We start from the raw sequence: 23,606 nt of genomic DNA, 5'->3' as shown, positions 1-23,606 counted from the left end.
ATGACCCCAAATCATGTTTCCAATCTCTGAGCCATGCTTGTTTCATTTCATGGGTTGTCAAACCAACTTAGTGGGTCAGATGGTCATTTCTAAAAAATAGGGAGTTCCCTGGTGGCCTAGTGGGTTGAGGATCCAGTGTTGTCACTGCAGCAGCTTGGGTCTCTGCTGTGGTGTACATTTGATCTCTGGCCTGGGGGCTTATGCCTACCACAGGCATGACAAAAACAAAACAAAACAAAACAAAACAAAACCTTAGTAAATGAAGTAAAATACACTAGAAAATACCAGTGTGTATAGCACATGGAACTTTTAGTTGTGTTGATATATGTGTTACTGGGCCAAGATGTAAAATATATTCTTATAGTGGGTCATATTTTAGAACATGTTGGTGTAGAATCCTGAGTCATGCAGGAGGGAAAGAGATGGGAGGGGTGCAGGCAGAAGGGGAAGGGTGGAAACGCAGGAGGCGAGAGAAGATGGCGAGGGGTGGTGGCAGGTTCGAGGTATACGTAGATGTGCCGGCAGGCTGTGCACATCCTGTTTGCATATGGATGTAGGGCTTGAGAACGTGGAATAAAGAATGATACTAAGATTTCAGAGTCCCCATCGTGGTGTAGTGGAAACGAATCCGACTAGGAACCATGAGGTTTCGGGTTCGATCCCTGGCCTCTCTCAGTAGGTTAAGGATCCAGTGTTGCTGTGGCTGTGGCAAGGTTGAAGATGCAGCTCAGATCCCGCATTGCTGTGGCTGTGGTGTAGGCCGGCAACTGTAGCTCTGATTCAACCCCTAGCCTGGGAACCTCCATGTGCCGTGGGTACAGCCCTAAAAACCAAAAAAAAAAAAAAAGATACTAAGATTTTTGACCTGAGCAATTAGAATAACAAAAATTAGAGCTGCCATTTGTTTCAGTGATCTATTGCTGAGGAATTGACCATCCTAAACAAAGGGCCTTGTTTGTTTGTTTGTTTGTTTGTTTGTTTTTGGCTCTGCTGGCAGCATATGGAATTTCCCTGGCCAGGGATCAAACCTGTGCCACAGCAGCGACCTGACTCACAGCAGTGACACTGCTGGATCCTTAACCCACTGTACCACACAGGAACTCCCAAAGCATCTTCAGATAACCATTTTATTTGTTCACAGTTACACAATCTGGGCTGGATTCTGCTGGGCAGTTCTCCTGCTGACCTTGCTAATGGCCACTCATGTACCTGTCATCACCTGGTTGTGGGCTGGACATGGCTAGGACAGCTGTGTATCCTTCTCCCCATGAAGTCTTAGGACCTTCTCTCTCCATGGATTTTTCCCACGTTGTCTATCCAGCTGGGTAGCCAGACTCTTCCATGGTGGCTCAAAGCTCCCAGGAGGGCAGAAGTGGACCTGATTTTAGCCTCAGGCCCCAAACTGGCACTGTGTCACTTCCACTCTGTTGATTAAAGTGTCACAGGTCTAAATTGTAGAGACAGGGAGTTCCAGGGGCTCCAGTTCACCAGTGAGGCAGGCCACCCACCAGTCCCACTTACTGGGGGAGGCTGTGGGAGGAGCAGGTTGGGAGATCACAGCTTCAACCTTGGGTCTGTTGGGTCTGAGACATCGATTCAATCTGCATCAGACCAAGAGGACATGGAGGCAGTTGGGGCTTATGAGGGAGGCTCAGGTATGACTTTCAGAGCCCACAACATAGGATGGCCAAATGTAGGAGATGGGGACGCCTTTAGGGAGAGAGGAGACGTACAGGGAAAGTCCAAAGCCTGAGTTCTGGGAATCTCCAGTCTGTGGAGGCCACAGAGATGAGAAGGGACCAGCAAAGGAGGCTGAAGAGGGTCAGCCAGGGATGGGGGACAGGGACAGAGCCTGGTGACATGGAAGTCACACAGGGGCAGCATTTCAAGGAGGAGGGAGTCCTCTGCTGTGCGCATTGCTGCTGATGGGGCAAGGAAGATGAGGTCCGCGGAGGAACCATTGCCTCTTTTTTTTTTTGTCAACGTCTGACAACAGGTGGCTTCAAGGGAGAATGGGCGTGGAGGGAGATGAGGCTGCACGGGGATGGTGGACACAACAGGGTGAACAAGCTGTGGGCTTTGGGAGGGTGGTAGGGGGAAAGGGGATGGTTGAACTTGAAATTTTGGAGGGCGGTGGTTCTGGGTAACAGTGAGGTCCAGGGCGTGCCTGTCTGTGACCTCTGTGGAGTCCTCAAAATATTTAGCCTAAACTCCATTTTTATAAATTCAGATGGAAGGGGACTCTGCCTGTACAGTGGACTTTGAGCCTTTCCTGAAGGCATAGCTGATCCCATGGAGTGGGTGGGAGATTGGGGATGCAGATTGAGCTCTGATCTCCTTCCCAAGGCATATCCCATCTATCAAGGATATTAGACAAGATTCGAACTTTGAGAGAGAAGTTTGCTGAGATCATTGCTCAGTCTCTGTGATTCTTAAAGGATTATTTAAATTGTCCTGGGAGAGTTTTTTGTAAAACCAAGAGGAGATGTGGTTTGTGGCTGTGATTTGTGTACCCCTTGGACAGAGAATTGCACAACAGACATCCATGTGCTTACAGGTTTAAGGAATGGTCTGTGTTCCTGTTAATGGATGGATGGCATCTTACATAATCACTGTGCTGTCTTGTGCTTCCTCCACAAATGGCTTCTTGGTGTTCTAATGATACAGTGGACATCTTGAACTTACAGCTTTTCCCTTTGATTGAATTAGTAGGCTAAATTTCCAGGGTCAGTCACGACATGCACAGGTTAACATTGGTGGGCTTAAGGTCCCCCTTCTAAGGGGGAGATGTTTATGAAAAGGGTCAGAAGACCCATAGTTTACCTTGGAAATGACCCCCTGTCCCTGCAAGATGAACTGTGTGTATTCCAGGTCTCCCATCCCCCAAGTATTGCTTCTGCTGCCCTTTCTGATGCCATCAGCTCTTGCCTCCAAATCTTGTTTTAATTCACCATCAAGCAAAGCCTGCTGCTTTTCCCAAAATGTTTACCATTTATTAGATGACACAGGAGTAACCTGGCTTCCTTGAGCTGGTCTATATCACCTGGGGCAAGTGTGTCATCACCCCGCCCCCTTTCAGGAGGTTCCGGTGGCTGAGGGTGAGTCTCCTGGGTAATGAGGGCTCCAGCCTTGGCCTTGACCAAGCAGCATGGGTTTACGTTCCAGCTTTCTGCCGGCTTAGCCTCTGTGAGCTACAAAACCTCCCTGGGCTTCTCTTTTCTCATTTGTGAAATGGAAGGAGTGCTGCCCATAGATGGTTTAGGTTTAGAACATTGCATGCATTCTTACAATGCTCTGCTTTACTTGTTTCATACAGCCATCTCTCCTTTTTCTCTGCTAACAGATTATTTACCGAAGCATCAGAAGTGGTTCAGTGGCTGTTCTGGTTGTTAGGAGACTTGCTTTTAGTCTTCAGCTTTGTCACTGAAATACCATGTAATAAGTTGGTGTCTCACCTCTGTCGTCCTTATCTGCCTCTGGACAAGGGTGTGGGTCCTCGATGATAACAATCACCAGCAGACAGTGAGTGCGTCCTGGGTGCTCCCAGTGCTGGACTGATGTGACACCCTTGCTATGAATACTCACAAAATGCCAGGAGGTTGGTTCTTATTTTCCCCATTTTATAGCAGAAGCATTGGGTCTTACAAGGAAGCCCTTACCCAACACGGTGTCCTGCCAAGAGGTGAACCTGGGCTCACAGCCTCTGTCCCTCCTGCAACCCCAGGTCTGGGACCCTGAGGCAAGACGAGGGTTGATTCCAACAGATGCATCTCTCTTTATGCAGCACATACCTTCTTGGAAAAAGTAAAATTTTATCTCAGTAAACCCAGGCCCTTTATTTATTGTTTTAATTATTTATATTTTGGCATTTCTGTTGTGGCTCAGCAGTGACGAACCCGACTAGTATCCATGGGAATGCAGGTTCGATCCTTGGCCTCGCTCAGTGGGTTAAGGATCTGGTGTTGTTATGAGCTGTGGTGTAGGTCCCAGATGCAGCTCTGATTTGAACCCTAACCTGGGAACTTCCATATGCCTCAGGTGCAGCCCTAAAGAGAAAAAAGCAAAAGAAAAATTGCATTTTAAAAAGAAAAGAAGACTTCAGAAACAAACCTATGGTTACCAAAGGTGGGGGGAAGGATAGATTGGGGGTTGGGGATTGACAGGTGCACACTATTGTATATGGAAATGGATGGTCAGCAGGGCCCTGCTGAGTAGCACAGGGAACACTACCCAATATTCTGTGATAATCAATATGGGAGAAGAATCTGAAAAAGAATGGATGTGTGTATGTGTATCACTGAATCACTTTGTTATACAGCAGAAATTATCACAACATTGTAAATCAACTGTACTTCAATAAAACTTTAAAAATATGAAAACATTTACTGAAGTGTAGTTGATTTATGATACTGTTATTCTCAGGGATATAGCAAAGCGGTTCTCTTATTTATATATATATATAAACAATAACTATACATACGTGTGTACGTATATGTGAATAACTGTTATAACTACATGTATGCATATATGTATGTGTGTGTAAATGTATATATGTATATATGTATATATACACACATATGTATATATACACACACATATGTATATACTGTTGCAAATTCTTTCCCCTTATAGGTTATTTCAGGATATTAAGAGTTCCCTGTGCCATATAGTAGGTTCTTTTTGTTTACCTATGTTATATATGGTGGTGTATATACTTTTTTTGTGTGTGTGTTTTTTTAGGGCCACACCTGTGGCATATGGAGGTTTCCAGGCTAGGGGTCAAATCAGAGCTACAGCTGCTGGCCTACACCACAGCCACAGCAATGCGGGATCCGAGCCTCGTCTGTGACCTACACAACAGCTCACGGCAACACCAGATCCTTAACCCACTGAGCAGGGCCAAGGATCGAACCTGCATCCTCATGGATACTAGTCAGATTCGTTTCTGTTGAACCATGACGGGAACTCCAGGTGTGTGTATGTTAATCCCAAACTCCTAATTTATCCCCCCCCTTCCCCTTTGGTAATCATAAATTTGTTTCTGTGCCTGTGCATCTGTTTCTGTTTTGTAACTAAGTTCATCTGTGTCATTCATTTAAATGAATGTCTTTTGTGATGTCCCAAGCACCTTGAGATGGGTGTGAAGGGAGCTGATGCTTGAAGGAAACCCAGGGAAGCATCCTCTCTGCTAAGTAAAGAAACCTTCGGCAGTGAGAATCCTCTGGCTTTTGTTTTGTGAGGATGGATTGTGGTGTTCTCCCCCTGGCTTCCTGCACAAGTTTACATAGATATCAGTCTTGATGCATGGTCTCGGCTTCCCTTGCTTGTTTGTGCTGGGTGCATTTGCCAGACTAAGGACAGAGTATTGTGTAGGTGACAATCAAGCTTTGTTAAGGTAACTGATGTTTCTTCGGGGAAATTGCACTTGTCCTGGCCTTCCTCTGTGGTGCTGTGCTCTGTGCTCCCTGTGGTAGGGACCTGACAGACCATCACTCTTTCTGGGGCCCTTTGACCTTCTCAATGGGTCATCAATTGTTTTAAAGTTCTAGGAGACCAAACTGAAGATTGGTGATTTACTTTGAGATGGATGCAACTTTAACTATAATTAACTGTTCTCTGAGTCTCCAGTGCAGATCATCTCTCCTTTTTTCTTTTTTTCTTTCCCCAGAATACTTCATTGTCTTAATTAAGTTGAAGGCAGAAAAGGCATCGATAGATAAATCTGCAAGAGCGAGTTCAGCTGTTTGGCTGCCATCAGTCCGGCAGCTGGGCCATCACTCACCTCTCTATTACAGGCAGACAGCCCAATTAGTTCAATTAGTTCTCTTCACTTCTTGGCTCTGTCTGCAGTGTCCACTGCCCAATAAACAGATGATTAAATGACTTATTTGCAAAGGGACCGAAAAAAAAAAAAGTCAGGGAGATCATATGAGAGAGAGAGAGAGAAAGATGAGCATATGGGTGGGGATTCTGCACAGTGGGTGCGGCTTTCCGGCTCCTGGAACTCAGTCTGAAGGTCCAGGTGCGTGAGCTCTCCATTGGGTGCCCGTGAGCCAGTGAGACTAGACTTGGCATAGAGGACAAGACACAAACAGGGGAGGAAGAATAATTTATTGGTCATTAATTCAGACCCAACAACGGCATCCTGTGATAGACCATCCCAACTTTGTTATGAATGGACAGGACTGCAAGGGAGCATAGGAAATTGAACATAATTAACAGAGACAAGATTCCAGAGTAGAAGGACTCAAGATCACCTCATCTCACAAAAACACCAAAATTACAACTAATTGTTGAATAACCATCAACAAAATAGACTGGAAGCTACCAAAAAAGATATCCTATATCCAAAGACAAAGAAGTCACATCAAGATGGAGGATGGGTGCTTTCATGATATAAGCAATCCCGTAACTGCCCGGTGGTTGATCCACAGACTGGAAAACAACTACATTGCAGAGGCTCTTCCACAGGAATGAGAATTTGGAGCTCCACATTGGGTTCCCTCGCCTGGGGGTCTGGCATTGGGAGGAGGATCCCCTGGAACATTTGGCATTGAAGGCCAGTGAGGCTTAAGCACAGGACTCATGGAGACAGAAACTTAACTCCAGGAGGGCACACAGGGTTTCATGTGCACTGGATCACAGGACAAACAGGACAAATAATCTGGATCAAGCCCACTGGGAGTTCTTGGAGGGTCTCCTGGGAGAGCAGGGGTGGCTGTGGCTCACTGTGGGAGGACATTGGAGGCAGGGGTCCCAGGAATAGTCATCTGTGTGAGCTCCCCTGAGGCTACCATTTTGGAAAAATTTGGCCACACCCATCAGGGCTGAGAAGCCCCAGGCCAGACAACAAACAGGGTGGGAACACAGCTCCACACTTCAGCAAATAGGCTGCCCTCAGTCACACCCAGAGACAAAGCCCCACCCACCAGAGGGATAAGAATAAGCTCCACCCACCAGTGGGCAGGCACCAGTTCCTGCCATCAGGAAGCCCCTGTATCAATCAACTTCACCCACAAAGATGCAGACACCAGAAGAAAGAGAGGCTACAACCCTCTAACCTGCAGAAAGGAGACCACACAAAAAGTTCTACAAAATGAAAAGTCAGAGAAACATGAGTCAGATGAAGGAACAAGACAAAACCCCAGAAAAACAGCTAAATGAAGTGGTGATAGGAAACCTGTCTGAAAAATACTTTAGAGTAATTCTAGTAAGGATGATCCAAGATTTCGGGAAAAAAATAGAGGCAAAGATCAATGAATTAGAAGAAACATTTAAGAAAGGAATAGAAGATTTAAAGATTCAACAAGCAGAGATGACCAACACAATAGCTGAAATAAAAAATTCACTAGAAGAAAACAATAGCATGATATAGGAGGCAGAAGAACAAAAAAGCGAGGTGGAAGACAGACTGGTGGAAATCACTGATGTGGAACAGAATAAAGAAAAAAGAAAGAAAAGAATTGAGGACAGTCTAGAAGAACTCTGGGACAACTTTAAATGCCCCAACATTCGCATTATAGGGGTGTGAGTAGGAAAAGAGAGAGATAAAGGGCCAGAGAAAATATTTGAAGAAATAATAACTGAAAACTTCCCTAACATGGGAGAGGAAATACTCACTCAAATCCAGGAAGCACAACGAATACCATATAGAATAAACCCAAGGAGAAATACACGAAGACACATATTAATCAAACTGTCCAACATTAAAGTCAAAGAGCAAATATTGAAAACAGCTAGGAAAAAGCAACAAATAACATACAAGGGAACCCCAATAAGGTTATCAGCTGATTTTTCAGCAGAAACTCTATGGGCCAGAAGGGAGTGGCATGATATACTTAAAGTGATGAAAGGAAAAAACATGCAGCCAAGATTACTCTACCCAGCAAGGCTTTCTTTAAGATTTGAAGGAGAAGTCAAAATATTTACAGGCAAGCAAAGGCTAAGAGAATTCAGCGCCACCAAACCAGCTTTACAACAAATATTAAAGGAACTTCTCTAGACAGAAAGAAAAGGCCACAACTAGAAAGAAGAAAATTACAAATGAGGAGGCTCACCAGTAAAGGCAAACATCAGTAAAGGTAGGAAATCATCCACACATAAATAAGCCACCAAAAGCAGCAACTGTGAGAAGAGGAAGGTACAAATGCAGGATCCTGGAAATGCATTTGCAATTAAGAGACCAGCAACTTAAAGCAATCTTGTGTGTATATATAGACTCCTATATCAAAACCTCATGGTTACCACAAACCAAAAATCTGCAATAGATGCAATTCAAACACAACACTAAAGATAGTCATCAAACCACAAGAGAACAAAAGGGAAGAAAAAAGGCCAAGAGATAAAGGGCTAGAGAAAATCAGCAAAAACAAATCCAAAACAATTAACAAAAGGCAATAAGCACATACATATCAATAATTACCTTAAATGTAAATGGACTAAATGCTCCAACCAAAAGACATAGACTGGCTGAATGGATACAAAAACAAGACCCATATATATGCTGTATAAAGAAGATGTGGTACACAAGCACACCCACAATGGAATATTACTCAGCCATAAAAAGGAATAAAATAATGCCATTTGCAGCAACATGGATGGGACCTAGAGATACTAAGTGAAGTTAGACAGTGAAAACAAACATCACATGATATCACTTATATGTGGAATCCAAAAAAAAGATACAAATGAATTTATTGCAGAGCAGACTCACAGACTTTAAACAAACTTATGATTACCAAAGGAGACAGGTGGGATGGGGAAGGGGTGAACTGGGGATTTGAGATTGGCACATGTACACTGTATATTGAATGCCTGGCCAGTGGGGACCTGCTGTCAGCACAGGGCACTCTACACAATCAATATTCTGTGATAATCTATATGGGAAAAGAATCTGAAAAAGAATGGATGTGTGTATATGTGTCACTGAATCACTTTGTTGTATAGCAGAAATGATCACAACTTGTAAATCAACTCTACTTCAATAAATTTTTTTAATATGGGGGAAAAAAGGAGAGAGAGAGAATCTCACTTTAATGCAAAATATGACAGTTTCCTGGTGGCTGAGTGGGTTAAAGATCTGGCATTGTCCCTGCTGTGGCTCAGGTCGCTGCCGTGGTGCAGGTTTGATCCCTACTCTGGAACTTCTGCATGCTACGGGTGTGACCAAAAAAAAAAAAAAAAAATGTCAAAGTGCCAGATTTGAAAGGCCTGAAATGGATATTTTGCACAAATACCAAGAGATAAAGGGGGAGATAGTTATCCCTCTTCCAGCTCCTTCTTCTCCGTCTCTCCAGGAAGTCTATGTTCCCCAATGCTGGCAAAGCCACAGCATCATTATCAAGTTCAGAATACATTGGCTGTGAGACCACGTTCCCTGTGTCTCTAATTTCAAAAGGTTGGACCTGCCATTGGCTGTGAGACCACGTTCCCTGTGTCTCTAATTTCAAAAGGGTTGTCCTTGAAGATTAGTAAGTTCTCAGGTATCACATCCCTGGTAGAGCTTTTTTCTTTCTCTTCCAATGCTTTTTTTTCTTTTTCTTTTGGCCACCCCATGGAATACAGCGTTCCCAGGCCAGGGATCAGATCTGAGCCATGGTTGCAACTTACACTACAGCTGTAGCAACATCAGATCCTATAACCCACGGGGCTGGACCAGGGATCAAACCTGCATCCTGGTGCTGCAGTGATACCATCGATCCTGTTGTGGCACAGCAGGAACTTCATCTTCCAACTCTTTATTCTTCACATTTTCCATCTACAGTAGGATTGTAAAAAAGGGAGTTCCCGTCATGGTGCAGTGGAAACAAATCTGACTAGAAACCATGAGATTGCAGGTTTGATCCCTGGCCTCCCTCAGTGGGTTAAGGATCTGGTGTTGCCATGAGCTGTGGCGTAGATTGCAGATGCAGCTCGAATATGGAATTGCTGTGGCGTAGGCCGGCAGCTATAGCTCCAGTTGGACCCCTAGCCTGGAACCTCCATATGCCATGGATGTGGCCCTAAAAAAAAAAAAAGAAAAGAACAAAAGAACAATGATCTTCCACATAACCTTCACCTGTATTGGCCAGTTGTTAACATTGTGCCACTTGGCATTTTCTTCTCCCTGCTTTCCCCTCTCCACCTCCTCTTTCCATTTCTGTCCTCTCCCACAAGTACACATGCACATGTAAGTATGTATGTATGTATATATTTGGCTGTGCCCTCAGCATGCAGAAGTTCCTGGGCCAGAGACTGAACCGCAGCAGTGACAATGCCAAATCCTTAATTGTTAGACTACCAGGGAACCCCTGTATTTAGTTTTGCTTTTTTTTTTTTTTTTCTTTTTTCTTTTTAATGCTGTACCTGTGGCATATGGAATTTCCTAGGCTAGAGGTTGAATTGGAACTTAGCCACTGACCTACGCCACAGCCGCAGCAACGCGGGATCCGGGCCGCGTCTGTGACCTACACTACAGCTCATGGCAACGCTGGATCCTTCACCCACTGAGCAAGGCCAAGGATAGAACCTGCATCCTCACTGACACTATGTCAGGTTCATAACCCACTAAGTCACAATGAGCGTTCCTGTTTATTTTTTGATGAACCATTTCAGAGCAGGTGGCAGACATGTCCCCAACATCCATCAGTGAGTGGATCTCAATGGACAATCAGTGACCTAACCAGGTCATTCTCCTACATGACACATTGGTCACCCTGGGGAGATGTAACATCGATGTGATAGTGTTTCCAACATGCCCAGCATAAAATCTCCCCAAGTTGTCCCCATAATGCTCTTTATAAACCAAAAGAGAGTTGTGAAGATGGCACAGTGGAGGGAGATGTAGGATGGGGGTGGTGAAGGAGGGGTGGGGGGTTTAGCCTTGGAGCTGGAGCTGCCTGCAAAGGCTTCATAGCGGAGGTTACCCTTGAGGGGAAGAGCCAGTTCTCATGCAGACAAAGTGGGAGGGAGGGCAGGGAGAGGAAACCAGAATGACCGCGTGTGTGTGTTCTTGATTGAGTTTCTTCTCTAACACAACATTGTAAACCTCACTCAGTCCTATCACCAGGAGAGATGTGCTAAATCTGAAGTCTGTTGAGGCAGAAAGTGAGGGCTCCTGTGAGACTGTAGAGGAGGTGGGGGCCAGACTAGACTCGATTCATCTCAAGTAGAGATTTTAATATTATTATTTTAAATTGAACTCTATGCGATTTACAATGTTGTGTTAGTTCCTTCTCTACTACCAAAGCATAGTGATTATGTTGTGCACATATGTACATTCCTTTTCACATTCTTTTCCATTCTGGTTTCTCAAAAGGTAATTGAATGTAGTTCCCTGCGCTATACAGTAGGACCTTGAGGTTTATCCATCGTATGGATACTAGTTTACATCTGCTAATCCCCAATGCTCGCTCCATCCATCCCCCACCCTCCTTCCCCTTGTCAACCCCAAGTCTGTTCTCTATGTCTGTGCGTCTGTTTTTGTTTCGTAGATACGTTGATTTGTGTCATATTTTAGACTCCACATATAAGTGAGATCATATGAAATTTGTTTTTCTCTGACTTCATTTAGTATGATCATCTCTAGGTCTATCCATATTGCTGCCCATGGCATTACTTCATGCTTTTTTATGGCCTTTTTAGGGTGTTCCTGGGGGAGCCATGGAGGCACAGCCAGGTCCCTGGGAGCCTGATTGGAAGGGCAGGCCCCCCAGAGCACAGGCATGGCAGCCAAACGGTGACCTATTCCCACACGGAGACATGGGAGGTGATAGCAGTGGTGTCTGAAGGCCACTCTTGAGTCAGGATGCACTTTTCCTGGCCGGCTCAGGTCCCCAGGCTGCTACATTATCAATTTTGTCAAGTTGTGGCTGAATGAAAATTAGGAAATCTCCATTAATTTGCATAGTTGTATTTTAAATGATGTTTCTTTTTCCAGTTTATGATAGAAATGAAGCAGAAAGATACTCAGAAGAAATGTAAACCTCACTCAGTCCTGTCACCAGGAGAGATGTGCTAAATCTGAAGTCTGTTGATGTTACATGGATTGTGTTATACGTTCAATTTACATCTGGCTGCTTTTTGACTTAGCATAGGTGCTTTGTCCTCTGACATAGTGTTCAAGTGAGATAGAAAAGCATTAAAAAGATTGGAGTTCCCTGGTGGTCTAGTGGTTAAGGATTTGGCCCTGTCGCTACTGTGGCTCTGTCTCTGCTATGGTGCGGATTCGATCCCTGGCCCAGGAACTTCCGAATGCCATGGACTTGGCAAAAAAAAGGGTATCAACCTCACCTCCCCCGGGGCCTGGGCTTTCCCTGTTGGCTCTGTAATCTCTGTGCTTTGCTGCTCTCAGGTCTGCCTGTCAGGACACCTCACCTCCGGTGCATCTCCATCCTCCGGGAAGGTTCCCAAGTGGGGCAAGAACACAGATCTGTGTGTGGTGGTCCTGGTCAGTGATGCTCTCGTGGGAGTTGGGGCCTATGAAGTGATGGAAGGACAGACTTGGCCGTGTAGGGATGGGCGTGAACCAACTCATGACCTCAGTCAACCCATCTGAACTGGGTGGCACCCTCCCCTCCCCCAGGCAGTTCAGGGACGAGCCAGCAGGTTGGGGCTGACCTTCCAGCTTCAAAACCCCATGGCTCCGGCAAAGCAGAGCAGAGTAAGATGCTCCAGGCCAACGTGAACTTGTCTCACAGCCAAGTGGGTGGAGTTAATACGCTGTAACCATGTCATGGTGAGACACTGAGGGGGTGATAGCGTATCTATGACCTGAAGGTCCAGCCCCACTTCAGAATGTCCTTCATTTGCCTTAAGTGACCTCATCCTTGCGTTAAGGCATTTGTGCACCTGAATCTACTCTGGATCCACAAGGAGTCCCTTGGCCCTGGCAGGGCCATCCAAGAGTCTACCTGTCTGCAGTGATGAGGCCAGGGATGGCCCCTCTGCCAGTCCATTTATCAGAAGCTGCTTGTATAAGTAGAACCTACTTCTCTGTAACTCCTGCTCACGTCTTCTGGCCCAGCCTGTGAGACAACCTCCGTCCATGGCCCCCTTCTCTGTGGCAGCCCTGTGAACAACTGCCTGCCAGCTGGCCTTGCTTCCCAGAGACCTGGGCCAGGGCTCTTTCCACAGTCCTTCCTTTGGGGGTTTATAAGTTCTTTTTCCTACAGAGATCTCCAAACAGATGCTCTTGTTGATAGTGGCTCCTGATCCACCTAGACCCATCCCCTTTTTTGTGGCCACACTCTTGGCATTTGGAAATTCCTGGGCCCGGGATTGAACCTGAGCCGCAGCAGTGACAACATTGAGTCCTTAACTGCTAGGCCACCAGGAAACTCCTATCTGGACCCCCTCTGTGGCACCAATGAACTCCAGTATCTGTGTTTTTGAGGACACACAGAGCATGCCCATTGGCTGTGCGTGATGTCAGGAAGAATGGGGAAAAGCCCTTCCAAACTCCTTTCTTCAGGTCTCTAAATAAGGGGGGGTGGAAGAGGGCTTTGTGTTAGCAGGGCACTGGCTGTGGAGAGGGGAGACGGCGGCTGTTGTTTGAGTCCAGACAAGCAGAGAAGCAGATGGCTCAGAACAGCCTTGTCCACGAAGCAGGGTTGGCAGTGATGCCACCACCCCAGCCATTCCTGATTTCTTTGCCTTTCTTGCCGCAGTTGATCCCATGTGCACAAATCCAGGGAACTGTTCCCTGGCGTGAGCCACTTGGAACTTGCCTGCGGGGGCAGCCCTGTTTTTGCCTTTGCCACTTGTGCACGAGGTAACCACCGGGCTTCGTGTCTGACTCTGTCTCCTCTGGGCGCAGGTGGTGCTCCCCACGTTTATTCTGGAGAAGCGGTCCCTGCTGGAGATGTATGCAGACTTCATGGCACACCCGGACCTGCTGCTGGCTGTCACCGCCGGGGCTACGCCGCAGGACAGGGTCATCTGCTTCGTGGAGTATTACCTCACTGCCTTCCATGAGGGCCGCAAGGGCGCTCTGGCCAAGAAGCCCTACAACCCCATCATTGGCGAGACGTTCCACTGCTCCTGGGAGGTCCCCAAGGACAGGGTCAAGCCCAAGAGGACTGCCCCCCACACCCCTGCTGGCCACGAACACCCGATGGCTGATGACCCTTCCAAAAACTACAAACTGCGGTTTGTGGCCGAGCAGGTGTCCCATCACCCGCCAATCTCCTGCTTCTACTGTGAGTGCAAGGAGAAGAGACTGTGTGTCAACACTCACGTATGGACCAAAAGCAAGTTCATGGGCATGTCCGTGGGGGTCTCTATGATAGGGGAAGGTAAGCCATGTCATGTCGGGTGGAGCTGGGCTCTGCCCACTGACACTTGTAGACCTGATGAACCACTGAGGATTTGCGTGTGGACGCCTTTGTTTTTGTTTCATTATGGAATTTGGGGTGAGTGGGCAGCTGGGAAGTAGGGGTTTTGCTGTTTGGGCACCAAGTCCTGGTATTTCCCCGGGCAGAGGTGATGACCAGATGGGATGCGCTGTGCTGGTGTCTTGGTGGGTTCAGGATCTGGTGTGTCACTGCACTGACTTGGGTCCCTACTGTTGTGCGGGTTCAGTCCCTGGGCTGGCAACTTCTGCATGCCGCAGGTGCAGCCAAAAAAAAAAAATCTGTTCAGAAAAATTGCCAAGGCATATCTCTGGACTCTTGCTTATGATTCTGAAGCAAGAACCCAGTGGATCACATGTCCCTGTCACAACAAAGTGCTGAGTGAAGTTTATTCATTGTTTGAAGAAAACTGCTATCATCCTTGTTAAACTCAGGCACCGGTGTTAGTGGCTCTTCTACTTCTTTTGAGTCATACATCCTTTTGAGAGTCTGGCTGTAGACACTCTTCCCAGAAGAAAGAAATCCAATGCAAAATTTGACTTTCAGTTTCATGGCTCCTTGGAAGCCTTCCAAACCCCACAAGATAAGAACATCTTTTGTCGACTTGGTATGCTTTTATTGAATACCTACTAGATGCTGGCCATTGTCTTAGGAACTACAGGTACTTGAATGAGCAAAACATAGAAATCTCTGTCCCCGTGAAGCTCCTTCTGCTGGGAAATAGGATTGTGTGGTATGTTGGAAGGTGATGAGTTTCATGCAAATAAATGAGGGGAGGGACCTGGGGATGGTGGGGAGAGGGCAGGGGAGCTTTGGGATGGGACATGGTGGTAGCAGGGAAGATGCATTGGAGCAAAAATGACATTTGGGCAGAGACCCAAGAGGTGATGGATAGGCCTTATTGGTGATGTGGGGAGGGTGACGGGCAGAGAGAATAAGGCAGAGGCCGGAGGCAGGGGGTCCCTGCCTGCTGATCTGAGACAGGAAGCCCACGTGGCTGGAGCAGGAAAAGCAAGATGGGGACAGGGGAAGATGAGGTCAGAGAGGTGACTGTGGCCAGATGAATATAGACCGTGGGAGGGGGAAGGGGACACAGGAGACTAGTTAGAAGATAATGGTAATAATCCAGGCAAGACACCCTCATGGCTTGGACCCGGGTGAAATGGTGCAGGAGGTGACACATGATGGGGGTCTGGACGTGTGCTGAAGGAGAGAGGTCACCTGTGGGGTATGAGAGAAGGGCGAGGCCAAGGCTTTTTTTTTTTTTTTTTTTTTTTTAAGATATTACATAATCATTGACTCTGTTCCTTGTACTGTACACTTCATACTCATGACTCACTTATTTTGCAACTGGAAGTTTGTACTTCTTAATTTCCCTCATCTATTTCTCTCCTCCCATCTGGCAACCACCTGTTTGTTCTCTGATTCTATGGCCCTTTTTTTTTTTTTTTTTTTTTTTTTTTTTTAATCCTTTTAGGGCTGCACTTGTGGCACATGGAAGTTCCCGGGCCAGGGGTTAAATCGGAGCTGCAGCTGCCAGCCTTTGCTGTAGCCACAGCAATGCAGGGTTCAAGATGCATCTGTCTTACACCACGGCTCACAGCAACTCCAGATCCCTAACCCACCGAGCGAGTCCAGGGATCAAACCCACATCCCCATGGATACTAGTCAGGGTCATTACTATTGAACCACAGTGGAACTCCCAGTGATTCTATGACTCTTTTTCTGTTTTGTTATATCTATTCAGTTGTTTTTTATGTTTTTGTTTTTTTCCTTTTTGGGCTGCACCCACAACATATGGAAATTCCCTGGCCAGGGATCGAATCTGAGCTGCAGCTGTGAGCTACACCACACCCGCAGCAATGCCAGATTCTTAACCCACTGTGCTGGGCCAGAGATTGAACTGGCACAACCAAAGAGACAAGACAGATCATTGACCCACAGCATCACAGCAGGAACTCCTCGTTTTTAGATTCCATATATAAGTGAAATCCTCCAGGATTTGTCTTTCTCTGTTATTTCACTTAGCATAATACCATCTCTGTCCATCCCTGGTGTCACAAATGGCAGAATTTCATGCATTTTTATGGCAAAGTAATATTCCATTGGATATCTATACCACAGTTTCTTTATCCATTTGTGTGTTGGTGGGCACTTAGCTTTGTTTCAGTATCTTGTTTATTGTAAACAATGCTGCTATGAACATAGAAGTACATATATCTCTTCTAATACCATGTTTTCATTTTCTTGGATAAATCCCCAAAGTGGAATTGCTGCATCATATGATAGTTCTGTATTTTTGATTTTTTTTTTGTCTTTTTTTTTGTCTTTTTGTCTTTTGTTGTTGTTGTTGTTGCTATTTCTTGGGCCGCTCCCACGGCATATGGAGGTTCCCAGGCCAGGGGTTGAATCGGAGCTGTAGCCACCGGCCGACGCCAGAGCCACAGCAACGCAGGATCCGAGCCTCGTCTTCGACTTAACACCACAGCTCACGGCAACGCTGGATCCTTAACCCACTGAGCAAGGGAAGGGACCGAACCCGCAACCTCATGGTTCCTAGTCGGATTCGTTAACCACTGCGCCACGACGGGAACTCCGTATTTTTGATTTTTTGAGGAACCTCCATACTCTTCTCCATAGTGTCTGCACCAGTTATATTCCCACCAGCAGTGTATGAGGTTTCCCTTTTCTCTCTTCCCTCCACAGCATTTATTACTTGTGTTCTTTCTGATGACAACATTGTTACAGATGTGAGGTGATAGCTCATAGTCTTGATTGGCATTTCCCTGATGAGTAGTTTGGACCATCTTTTCATGAGCCTGTTGACCATCGGTAGGTGTTCTTTGGAGAAAATGTCTATTCAGGCCCTCTACCTGTTTTTCAGTCAGGTTGGTTGTTTTTTTGATGTTGAGTTGTATGAGTTCTTTGGAGAGTTTGGCTCTTAACCCCTCATTGGCTACAGCCGGATTGGGTGTGAGGTATGAGAGAGAGAAGAGGGAGGCCTAGGAGGACTCGGACCTTTCCTTGAGTGAAACAGGTGTCAGTGGAGGGCAGGTATGAGTGTAGCAGCCTCCCCACCCTTGACTGTCGTGTGCACAGCCTGCTGGTAGGAGCCTCCAGCTGAGCGAGAAGTCCACAGACTGGTTGTCTCTTCCTCCTTCCTCCCTCCCCCCCCCACACACTTTAAATCTGTGATTAGCCAGAAAAAAAATGAATATCTTATGGTAAAAGCAAATGCATTTTCAGAATTCTCGTTGTGGCTCAGTGAATACGAACCTGACTAGTATCCATGAGGAGGTGGGTTTGATCCCTGGCCTCACTCAGTGGGTTAAGGATCTGGTGTTGCTGTGGCTGTGTTATAGGCCTGCAGCTGCAGCTCTGATTCGACCCCTAACCTGGGAACCTGCAGGTGCAGCCCTAAGAAGACCAAAAAAAAAAAAAAAAAAAAAAAGCAAATGCATTTTCTGATACTCAGAGAATGTTTACTCCAGCCCTTTCTGGGGACCCTCTGCAAATATGTCGCCGCCTCTTGTCCAGGCAGGTAAACCACAGTCACCTTAGAGCATAAGGTAGGTGCCTCCCATTCCCTGGGCCCCTAAAACAGGGATTTTTTTTATTTTTTGGATGTTAAAAATTTTTTTTTGTAGTATAGTTGATTTATGTGTTAATTTCTGCTGAAAAGCAAAGTGATTCAGTGATTATATATACATACTATACATACCATGCACAATATATATACATGTATATATTCTTTTTCATATTCTTTTCCATTCTTGTTTGCCATGGTCAGTGCTGCAGAGCAACGGGAGATCCTGAAAGAGGAAAGGCGCGGCATCAAAAAACACACAAGACTCCTTTACATCTAGAACATAGGGGACCAGGAGGAACTCTGTTTCGCAGAACCAAAGCCCTAGGCTTTAGCCCACTTGACTTTTATTAGGGAAGGTGACGTAGGTTAATGAGCAAAATCAGGTGCAGGTAGGAGTTCCCGTTGTGGCTCAGTGGTTAGCGAATCCGACTAAGAACCATGAGGTTTCGGGCTCGATCCCTGGCCTTGCTCAGTGGGTTAAGGATCCAGCGTTGCCGTGAGCTGTGGTGTAGTTTGCAGATGTGGCTCAGATCTGGCGTTGCTGTGGCTCTGGCGTAGGCCGGGGGCTACAGCTCTGATTAGACCCCTAGCCTGGGAACCTCCATATGCCGCAGGAGTAGCCCAAGAAATGACAAAAAAAAAAAAAAATGAGGTGCAGGTAATGATAAAGCTCTCTGAGTGGTTGTGCTTTTGCACGTGTGCCAAATTTGTTTACTGCAAAGTTCAGCAGGTTTAGTGGGCTCCAACAGTTGATCACAGGATGATGAATATAGTTCCCTTGCTATATGGTAGGACCTTGTTGATCCATGCTATATATAATAGTTTGCATCTGCTAATCCCAAACTCCCAATCCAGCCCTCCACCCGCCTTTCTGCTTTGGTAACCATAAGTTTGTTTCCTATGACTGAGACTGTTTTGTAGATAAGTTCATTTGTGTCATATTTAAATTCCATATGTAAGTGATATCATGGTATTTGTCTTTCTCTGACTTACTTAGTATGATCATCTCAGGCCCATCCATGTTGCTGCACATGATAATTTCATTCTTTCTTATGGCTGAGTAGTATTCCATTGTCTCTATGTACCGCATCTTCTTTATCCACTCATTGGTCAGTGGAGATTTAGATTGTTTCCATGTGTTGGCTAAGCAGGGATTCTTTTTTTCTTTTCTTTTCTTTTTTTTTTTTTTTTTTTTTTTTTTGGTCTCTTTAGGGCCGCACTCATGGAGATTCCCAGGCTAGGTGTTGAACCAGAGCTGTAGCTGCCAGCCTACACCACAGCCGCAACAACGCCGGATCCTTAACCCCCTGAGCGATGCCAGGGATCGAACCTGCGTCCTCATGGTTACTAGTCAGATTTGTTTCCGCTGAGCCACAGCAGGAGCTGCTAGGTAGGGATTCTTGATGTTAGATGACTATCTAGAAATCTAGATAAAAGTAAAGATTTGTGAATCCGTTTCTAGTGATTTAGGGGCGTCTTCACTCAGGGAGAGGAGCTCTCTTCCCAGCCTCTGTGATGCTCTCACCAGGTAGTGCTGCCCTCACCGCATCCTCCCTAGGAGGGGCCTGGAGGTGGTGGTGACGACCGTGTCATGGTGCTCCATCCTCCCTCCCAGCACCCCAAGCTCCCGCCCCCCGACTCCTTGCACCTTCCTCGGTCATGAGCCGCCTCGTGCCTCCAGCCTCTCACACCACCTTCCTCAGGGCCGTTGCTTGGCCTCCCTCACCCCCTCCTGAGCTGTACCTGAAGGTGGTGAGGCCCTTTTACCCTCCGTCTGTGCTCTGTTCCCCGAGGGAAACCCACACTTTCCCTTTCTCTTGCTGGTAGGTGATGCATGTCTGTGTTGAGTGTAGGGTCTGCCTTTGATGTTGGCGGTCTTAGATCCCCGATTCCATCCAGGCAAGAGCAGGGGCTGTGGCCTTATTTCACGCTGCCCAGCCACGGACAAAGCTCTTGATGCCCAGCGTGCATGGGAAACCATGTCACACCCTCTCCCCAGGCCATCTGCTGGAGCATCCTTGGAGCAGAACTGGGATTTGCTGCTCTCGCTTTGGCTCTCTGTTTGAAATGTTTACTTAGAACCTCTCTGTGGAGTGCTGCAAGCCTAAGGAAGATTCTGGAGAGACTCTGGAAAGCCTACTCCCCAGCCCCCAGTGCGTTCCTGCTGGGGACCAACCTGGGAAGGGCTGGGGGATTGTCTCTCTCATGCTCACGAGGCCTTGAGTTTGCCTAAGTCCTTTCAGTAGCTACAGCCCCTTTCTTTCATATTAATTAAATGTGTGCTCTGTAACATACAGATGCTGATTTTTCACAGGAAATGCTCCTAAGAATCCCCAAACTTTAAAGCCAAAGGTTCTGGTTCTTGTGCTTAGGGCTTCCTTGTGTGTGTGTGTGTGTGTGGTGGGGGAGTTATGGGGACAGTGGGGGACAGGGGGGAGGTAGGATGTTGTTTTTATCCTCCCTTATTCCTTGCACTGATCTAGCACCTTCCATGAATTTATTGATTGGGTCGGAAGTGGCATTTTTTTCCTCCAACCATTCATTTTTAAAATTAGATGGGTCCACTTGAAATTTTGCATATAAATACATGGGCTTATCTTTTAAATTATTGCCTTCGGGCTGGGGCATATTTGGCTATGATAAAATGCCATTGTCCAGGGCTTCATTATGCCTTGAATTCCCCTAGGTTGCATCTCAGAGACCTCCCTGCACAGTCCCTCGGCTCTGCCACTAAAAGAGTCTAATGGGGACACATCCTGGCCAACCCTGTGGTGACATCCATGGAAAGAGGCAGAAACCCCTCTGCTTGGCACCACTACTTCTGGGGAGACGGCTCAGCCAGCTGTTCTCGAAACCCCTTCTCCCCAGAGCTCCAGACGGGTGCCCAGTAAATGCATAGCCTCGGAATTGGGTCTGTGGGGACAGGTAGGGGCACATCTGCCCCCAAATGCCACCTCTGTGGGGCCTGCAGACAAAGACCCCAGAGTTTCTTTCTGTGATTCTGTGCTTTCTTTACCTAGTCAACAGCCTGTGGGAAGAGTCTGGTTCCTTAAAATTATTTCAAATGTATCAGTTTGGAAGTCTTAATGCTTAGCCTTAGGTTTATTGATGAATCAATCTGTGGGATTTAAAAGCCAAAATCTCCCAGCTTGAGGACTAGTCATGGCCTGGAAGGATGGGTTAATTGACATTTTTCAGCTTCTCTCAGCTCTGAGGCCAGTTAAACAGAAGCATTCATTTGTGATCTCATTTGTAGCTCTAGTTTTTTGTTTTGCAGGGGGTATTCAGAAGTTCTGGAGCCAGGGATCGAACCTGACCACAGTAGTGGCCTGAGCCGCTGCAGTGACAATGCCAGATCCTTAGCATGCTGAGTCACCTGGGAACTCCAGTCTAGTTTTAATAGAGCCTTTTATTCATTTTAGGGACAACTTTTTTTCATGCAACCCTGAAAAAAGAGTCCTGAGAGGGCATAATTTCCGGTGAATTACCATATTTAACTTGTTTATGGATTTTCAGAAAAGAGCCTAAGAGTGTGATCTTGCCGATGTCTTTAAAGCAGCCTTGCTCTGGGGCTCCCCTGCCCATTCCTGTGGACTTGTGGGAAAATCCCCTTGGTCTGAAAGAGGCAAGATGCCTCTTACCTGTCTCGTCATCCGCCAGGTGCATAACCTATCAGTAGACTTTGTGATTTCCTCTTTGTTCTCAAGACTGCTGCTAAGGAATCACCTAGCAGGAGAGTAAGGAATGATTAGGATATAAAACCTTCAGGATGCTGGCGGTGCATCAGGCTTCGTGCTCTTAGCTGGGTTGCCTTCTCAGCCTCACCCCAGCCCTATGAGGTACCATTATCCCTGGATCACAGATGAGCCAGCTCAGGGGCAGAGCAGTGAAGGTCGCCAGGCTGGTGAGTGACAGAGCACTTGGAATGATCTTCTGAGATCACATCTAGGGCTTTAAAAAAATTTTGGTCTGTGCTCCATGTAAATGTGTTCTAAAGAAAACATCAGTTGTAGGGAGTTCCCCAGTGGCTTGGTGGATTAAGGATCAGGTATTGTCACTGCTGTGGCTAGGGTCACTGCTGTGGTGAGGGATTGATCCCTGGCCCCTGGAACTTCCATGTGCCATGGGTGTGGCGGGAAGGAGAGGGAGGAAGGGAGGAAGGACAGAAGGAAGGAAGGAAGGAAAAAAGAAAATAAAAGATAGCTCAGACCTGGTCATTCTTCTTCCAGGGTCCTGAGCAGAAGCTGTAAGAACAGGCATATCAGTGTCTAATTCTTCTGGCAGACACAGGTCCACCCTTCTGTGCATCACAGGACAGAGCCTCCAGGATCCCCTGGGGCATCTCTGCCCCCCAAGCTGTGGCAGGAGGGACGAATGACAGAGGGAGGGCATTAGGGCCTGGGGCGTGGCTCTTGGAAGATGGCTTCATTTAGCTGTGAGAGCTCTGGCAAGTGGGGGAAGGAGTCAGTCTGCCCTGAAGTTCAGTGTCTTTGCTCAGGTGGAGTGGTGCTGCTTGTGCCTTTAGGTTACATATATTCAGTTCCATTCCCAGTTGAAGGAGCAAGTGAGATTTAAATGTTGCTGCCATCACCACCCCCTAGTCCTGCCCATGTGGGTGTGAAGGTTATGAGTCTGCTTTTTCTTGGGGTGGCGGTGGGGGGTCTTCACTCCTGCACCCTTGTGTGAGCCTCCCTGCACTGGGGGAGACCACAGACCCCAGCTGCATAGGGGCCCATCCCCTGCTTTTATACACCAGTCCCCTATGCCTGTGGGTTGGCAGGACTGACTTTGCTGGACTTAACTGGGAGTGAGGTTGCTGGTTCCAGACAAGCCTGGTTGGTTCTGTATTGACTTTAGAAACTCTGCATTCGTGACCCATCTGGACAGTTAAATCCCATCTCCTCATATGCTCCTTGCCGGGTCACTTGGCTCAAAGGGACATATACACTGTCTACTGGGCAAATTCTAGCTTGTTTGATTGATTGACTGATCTTTCCATATATTTTATTTTATTGAAGTATAGTTAATTTACAAGGTTGTGTTAATTTCTGCTGTACAGCAAAGTGATTCAGGTATACATATATTTTTCAAATTCTTTCCCATTATGGTTTATCTCGGTTCCCTGAGTTAAACAGTAGGACCTTGTTTTTCATCCATCCTATATATACTAGTTTTCTTTTCTTTTTTTTGTGGGGGAGGGGCACTGTACTCAGGGTGTATGGAAGTTCCTGGGTCAGGGATCAAATTCATGTCATTTCAGTGACAGTGCCAGAGCCTTAACCCTCTGTACCATAAGAGCGCTCCATATACATACTAGTTTGCATCTGCTAATCCGAAACTCCCAATTCTTCCCTCCCCTTGGCAACCACAAGTTTCTTCTCTGTGTCTGTGAGTCTGTTTCCTAAATAAGTTCATTAGTGCCATATTTTAGATTCCACATGTAAGTGATATCATATGGTATTTGTCTTTCTCTTTCTTACTTCATTTAGTATGAGAATCTTTAGTTGCATCTATTTTGCTGCAAATGGCATTATTTTGTTGTTTTTAATGGCTGAATACTATCTGGCTCTGTTGATCGAGAGGCTTATCTAGCTTCTGAGAGAAGTACCGACAGCCAAATTGCTTAACCTCTCTGAGCTTCTGTTTCCTCATCCATATGTAAAAGCAGTAATAATTAATGCTGGGTA

The 23,606-nt window shown here is 46.4% G+C and overlaps 1 protein-coding gene across 28 annotated transcripts in view; it reads left to right on the top strand.

Annotated features, from left to right (window-relative positions):
* Positions 1–23,606, top strand: part of OSBPL10 (oxysterol binding protein like 10) — a 329,934-nt gene that overhangs the window by 294,102 nt on the left and 12,226 nt on the right. For 27 of the 28 annotated variants that reach the window (XM_084987595.1, XM_084987602.1, XM_084987583.1 and 24 more), the window contains one exon: positions 13,796–14,273. In XM_084987595.1, the coding sequence (XP_084843721.1) occupies positions 13,796–14,273 (478 nt within the window). Of the gene's footprint in view, positions 1–13,795; positions 16,004–16,727; positions 17,787–23,606 lie in introns of those variants that run through there. The other variant, XR_014822673.1, reaches the window with a different exon arrangement.

The sequence above is a fragment of the Sus scrofa genome, chromosome 13 (genome assembly GCF_054392235.1).
Source record: "Sus scrofa isolate SSC_HxYL_T2T_F1_AM1 chromosome 13, Sscrofa_HxYL_maternal_Yorkshire_Landrace_v2.0, whole genome shotgun sequence".
NCBI lineage: Eukaryota > Metazoa > Chordata > Mammalia > Artiodactyla > Suidae > Sus > Sus scrofa.
Note: the sequence above shows the minus strand (reverse complement) of the source record. Positions and strands in the feature narration are given on the sequence as shown.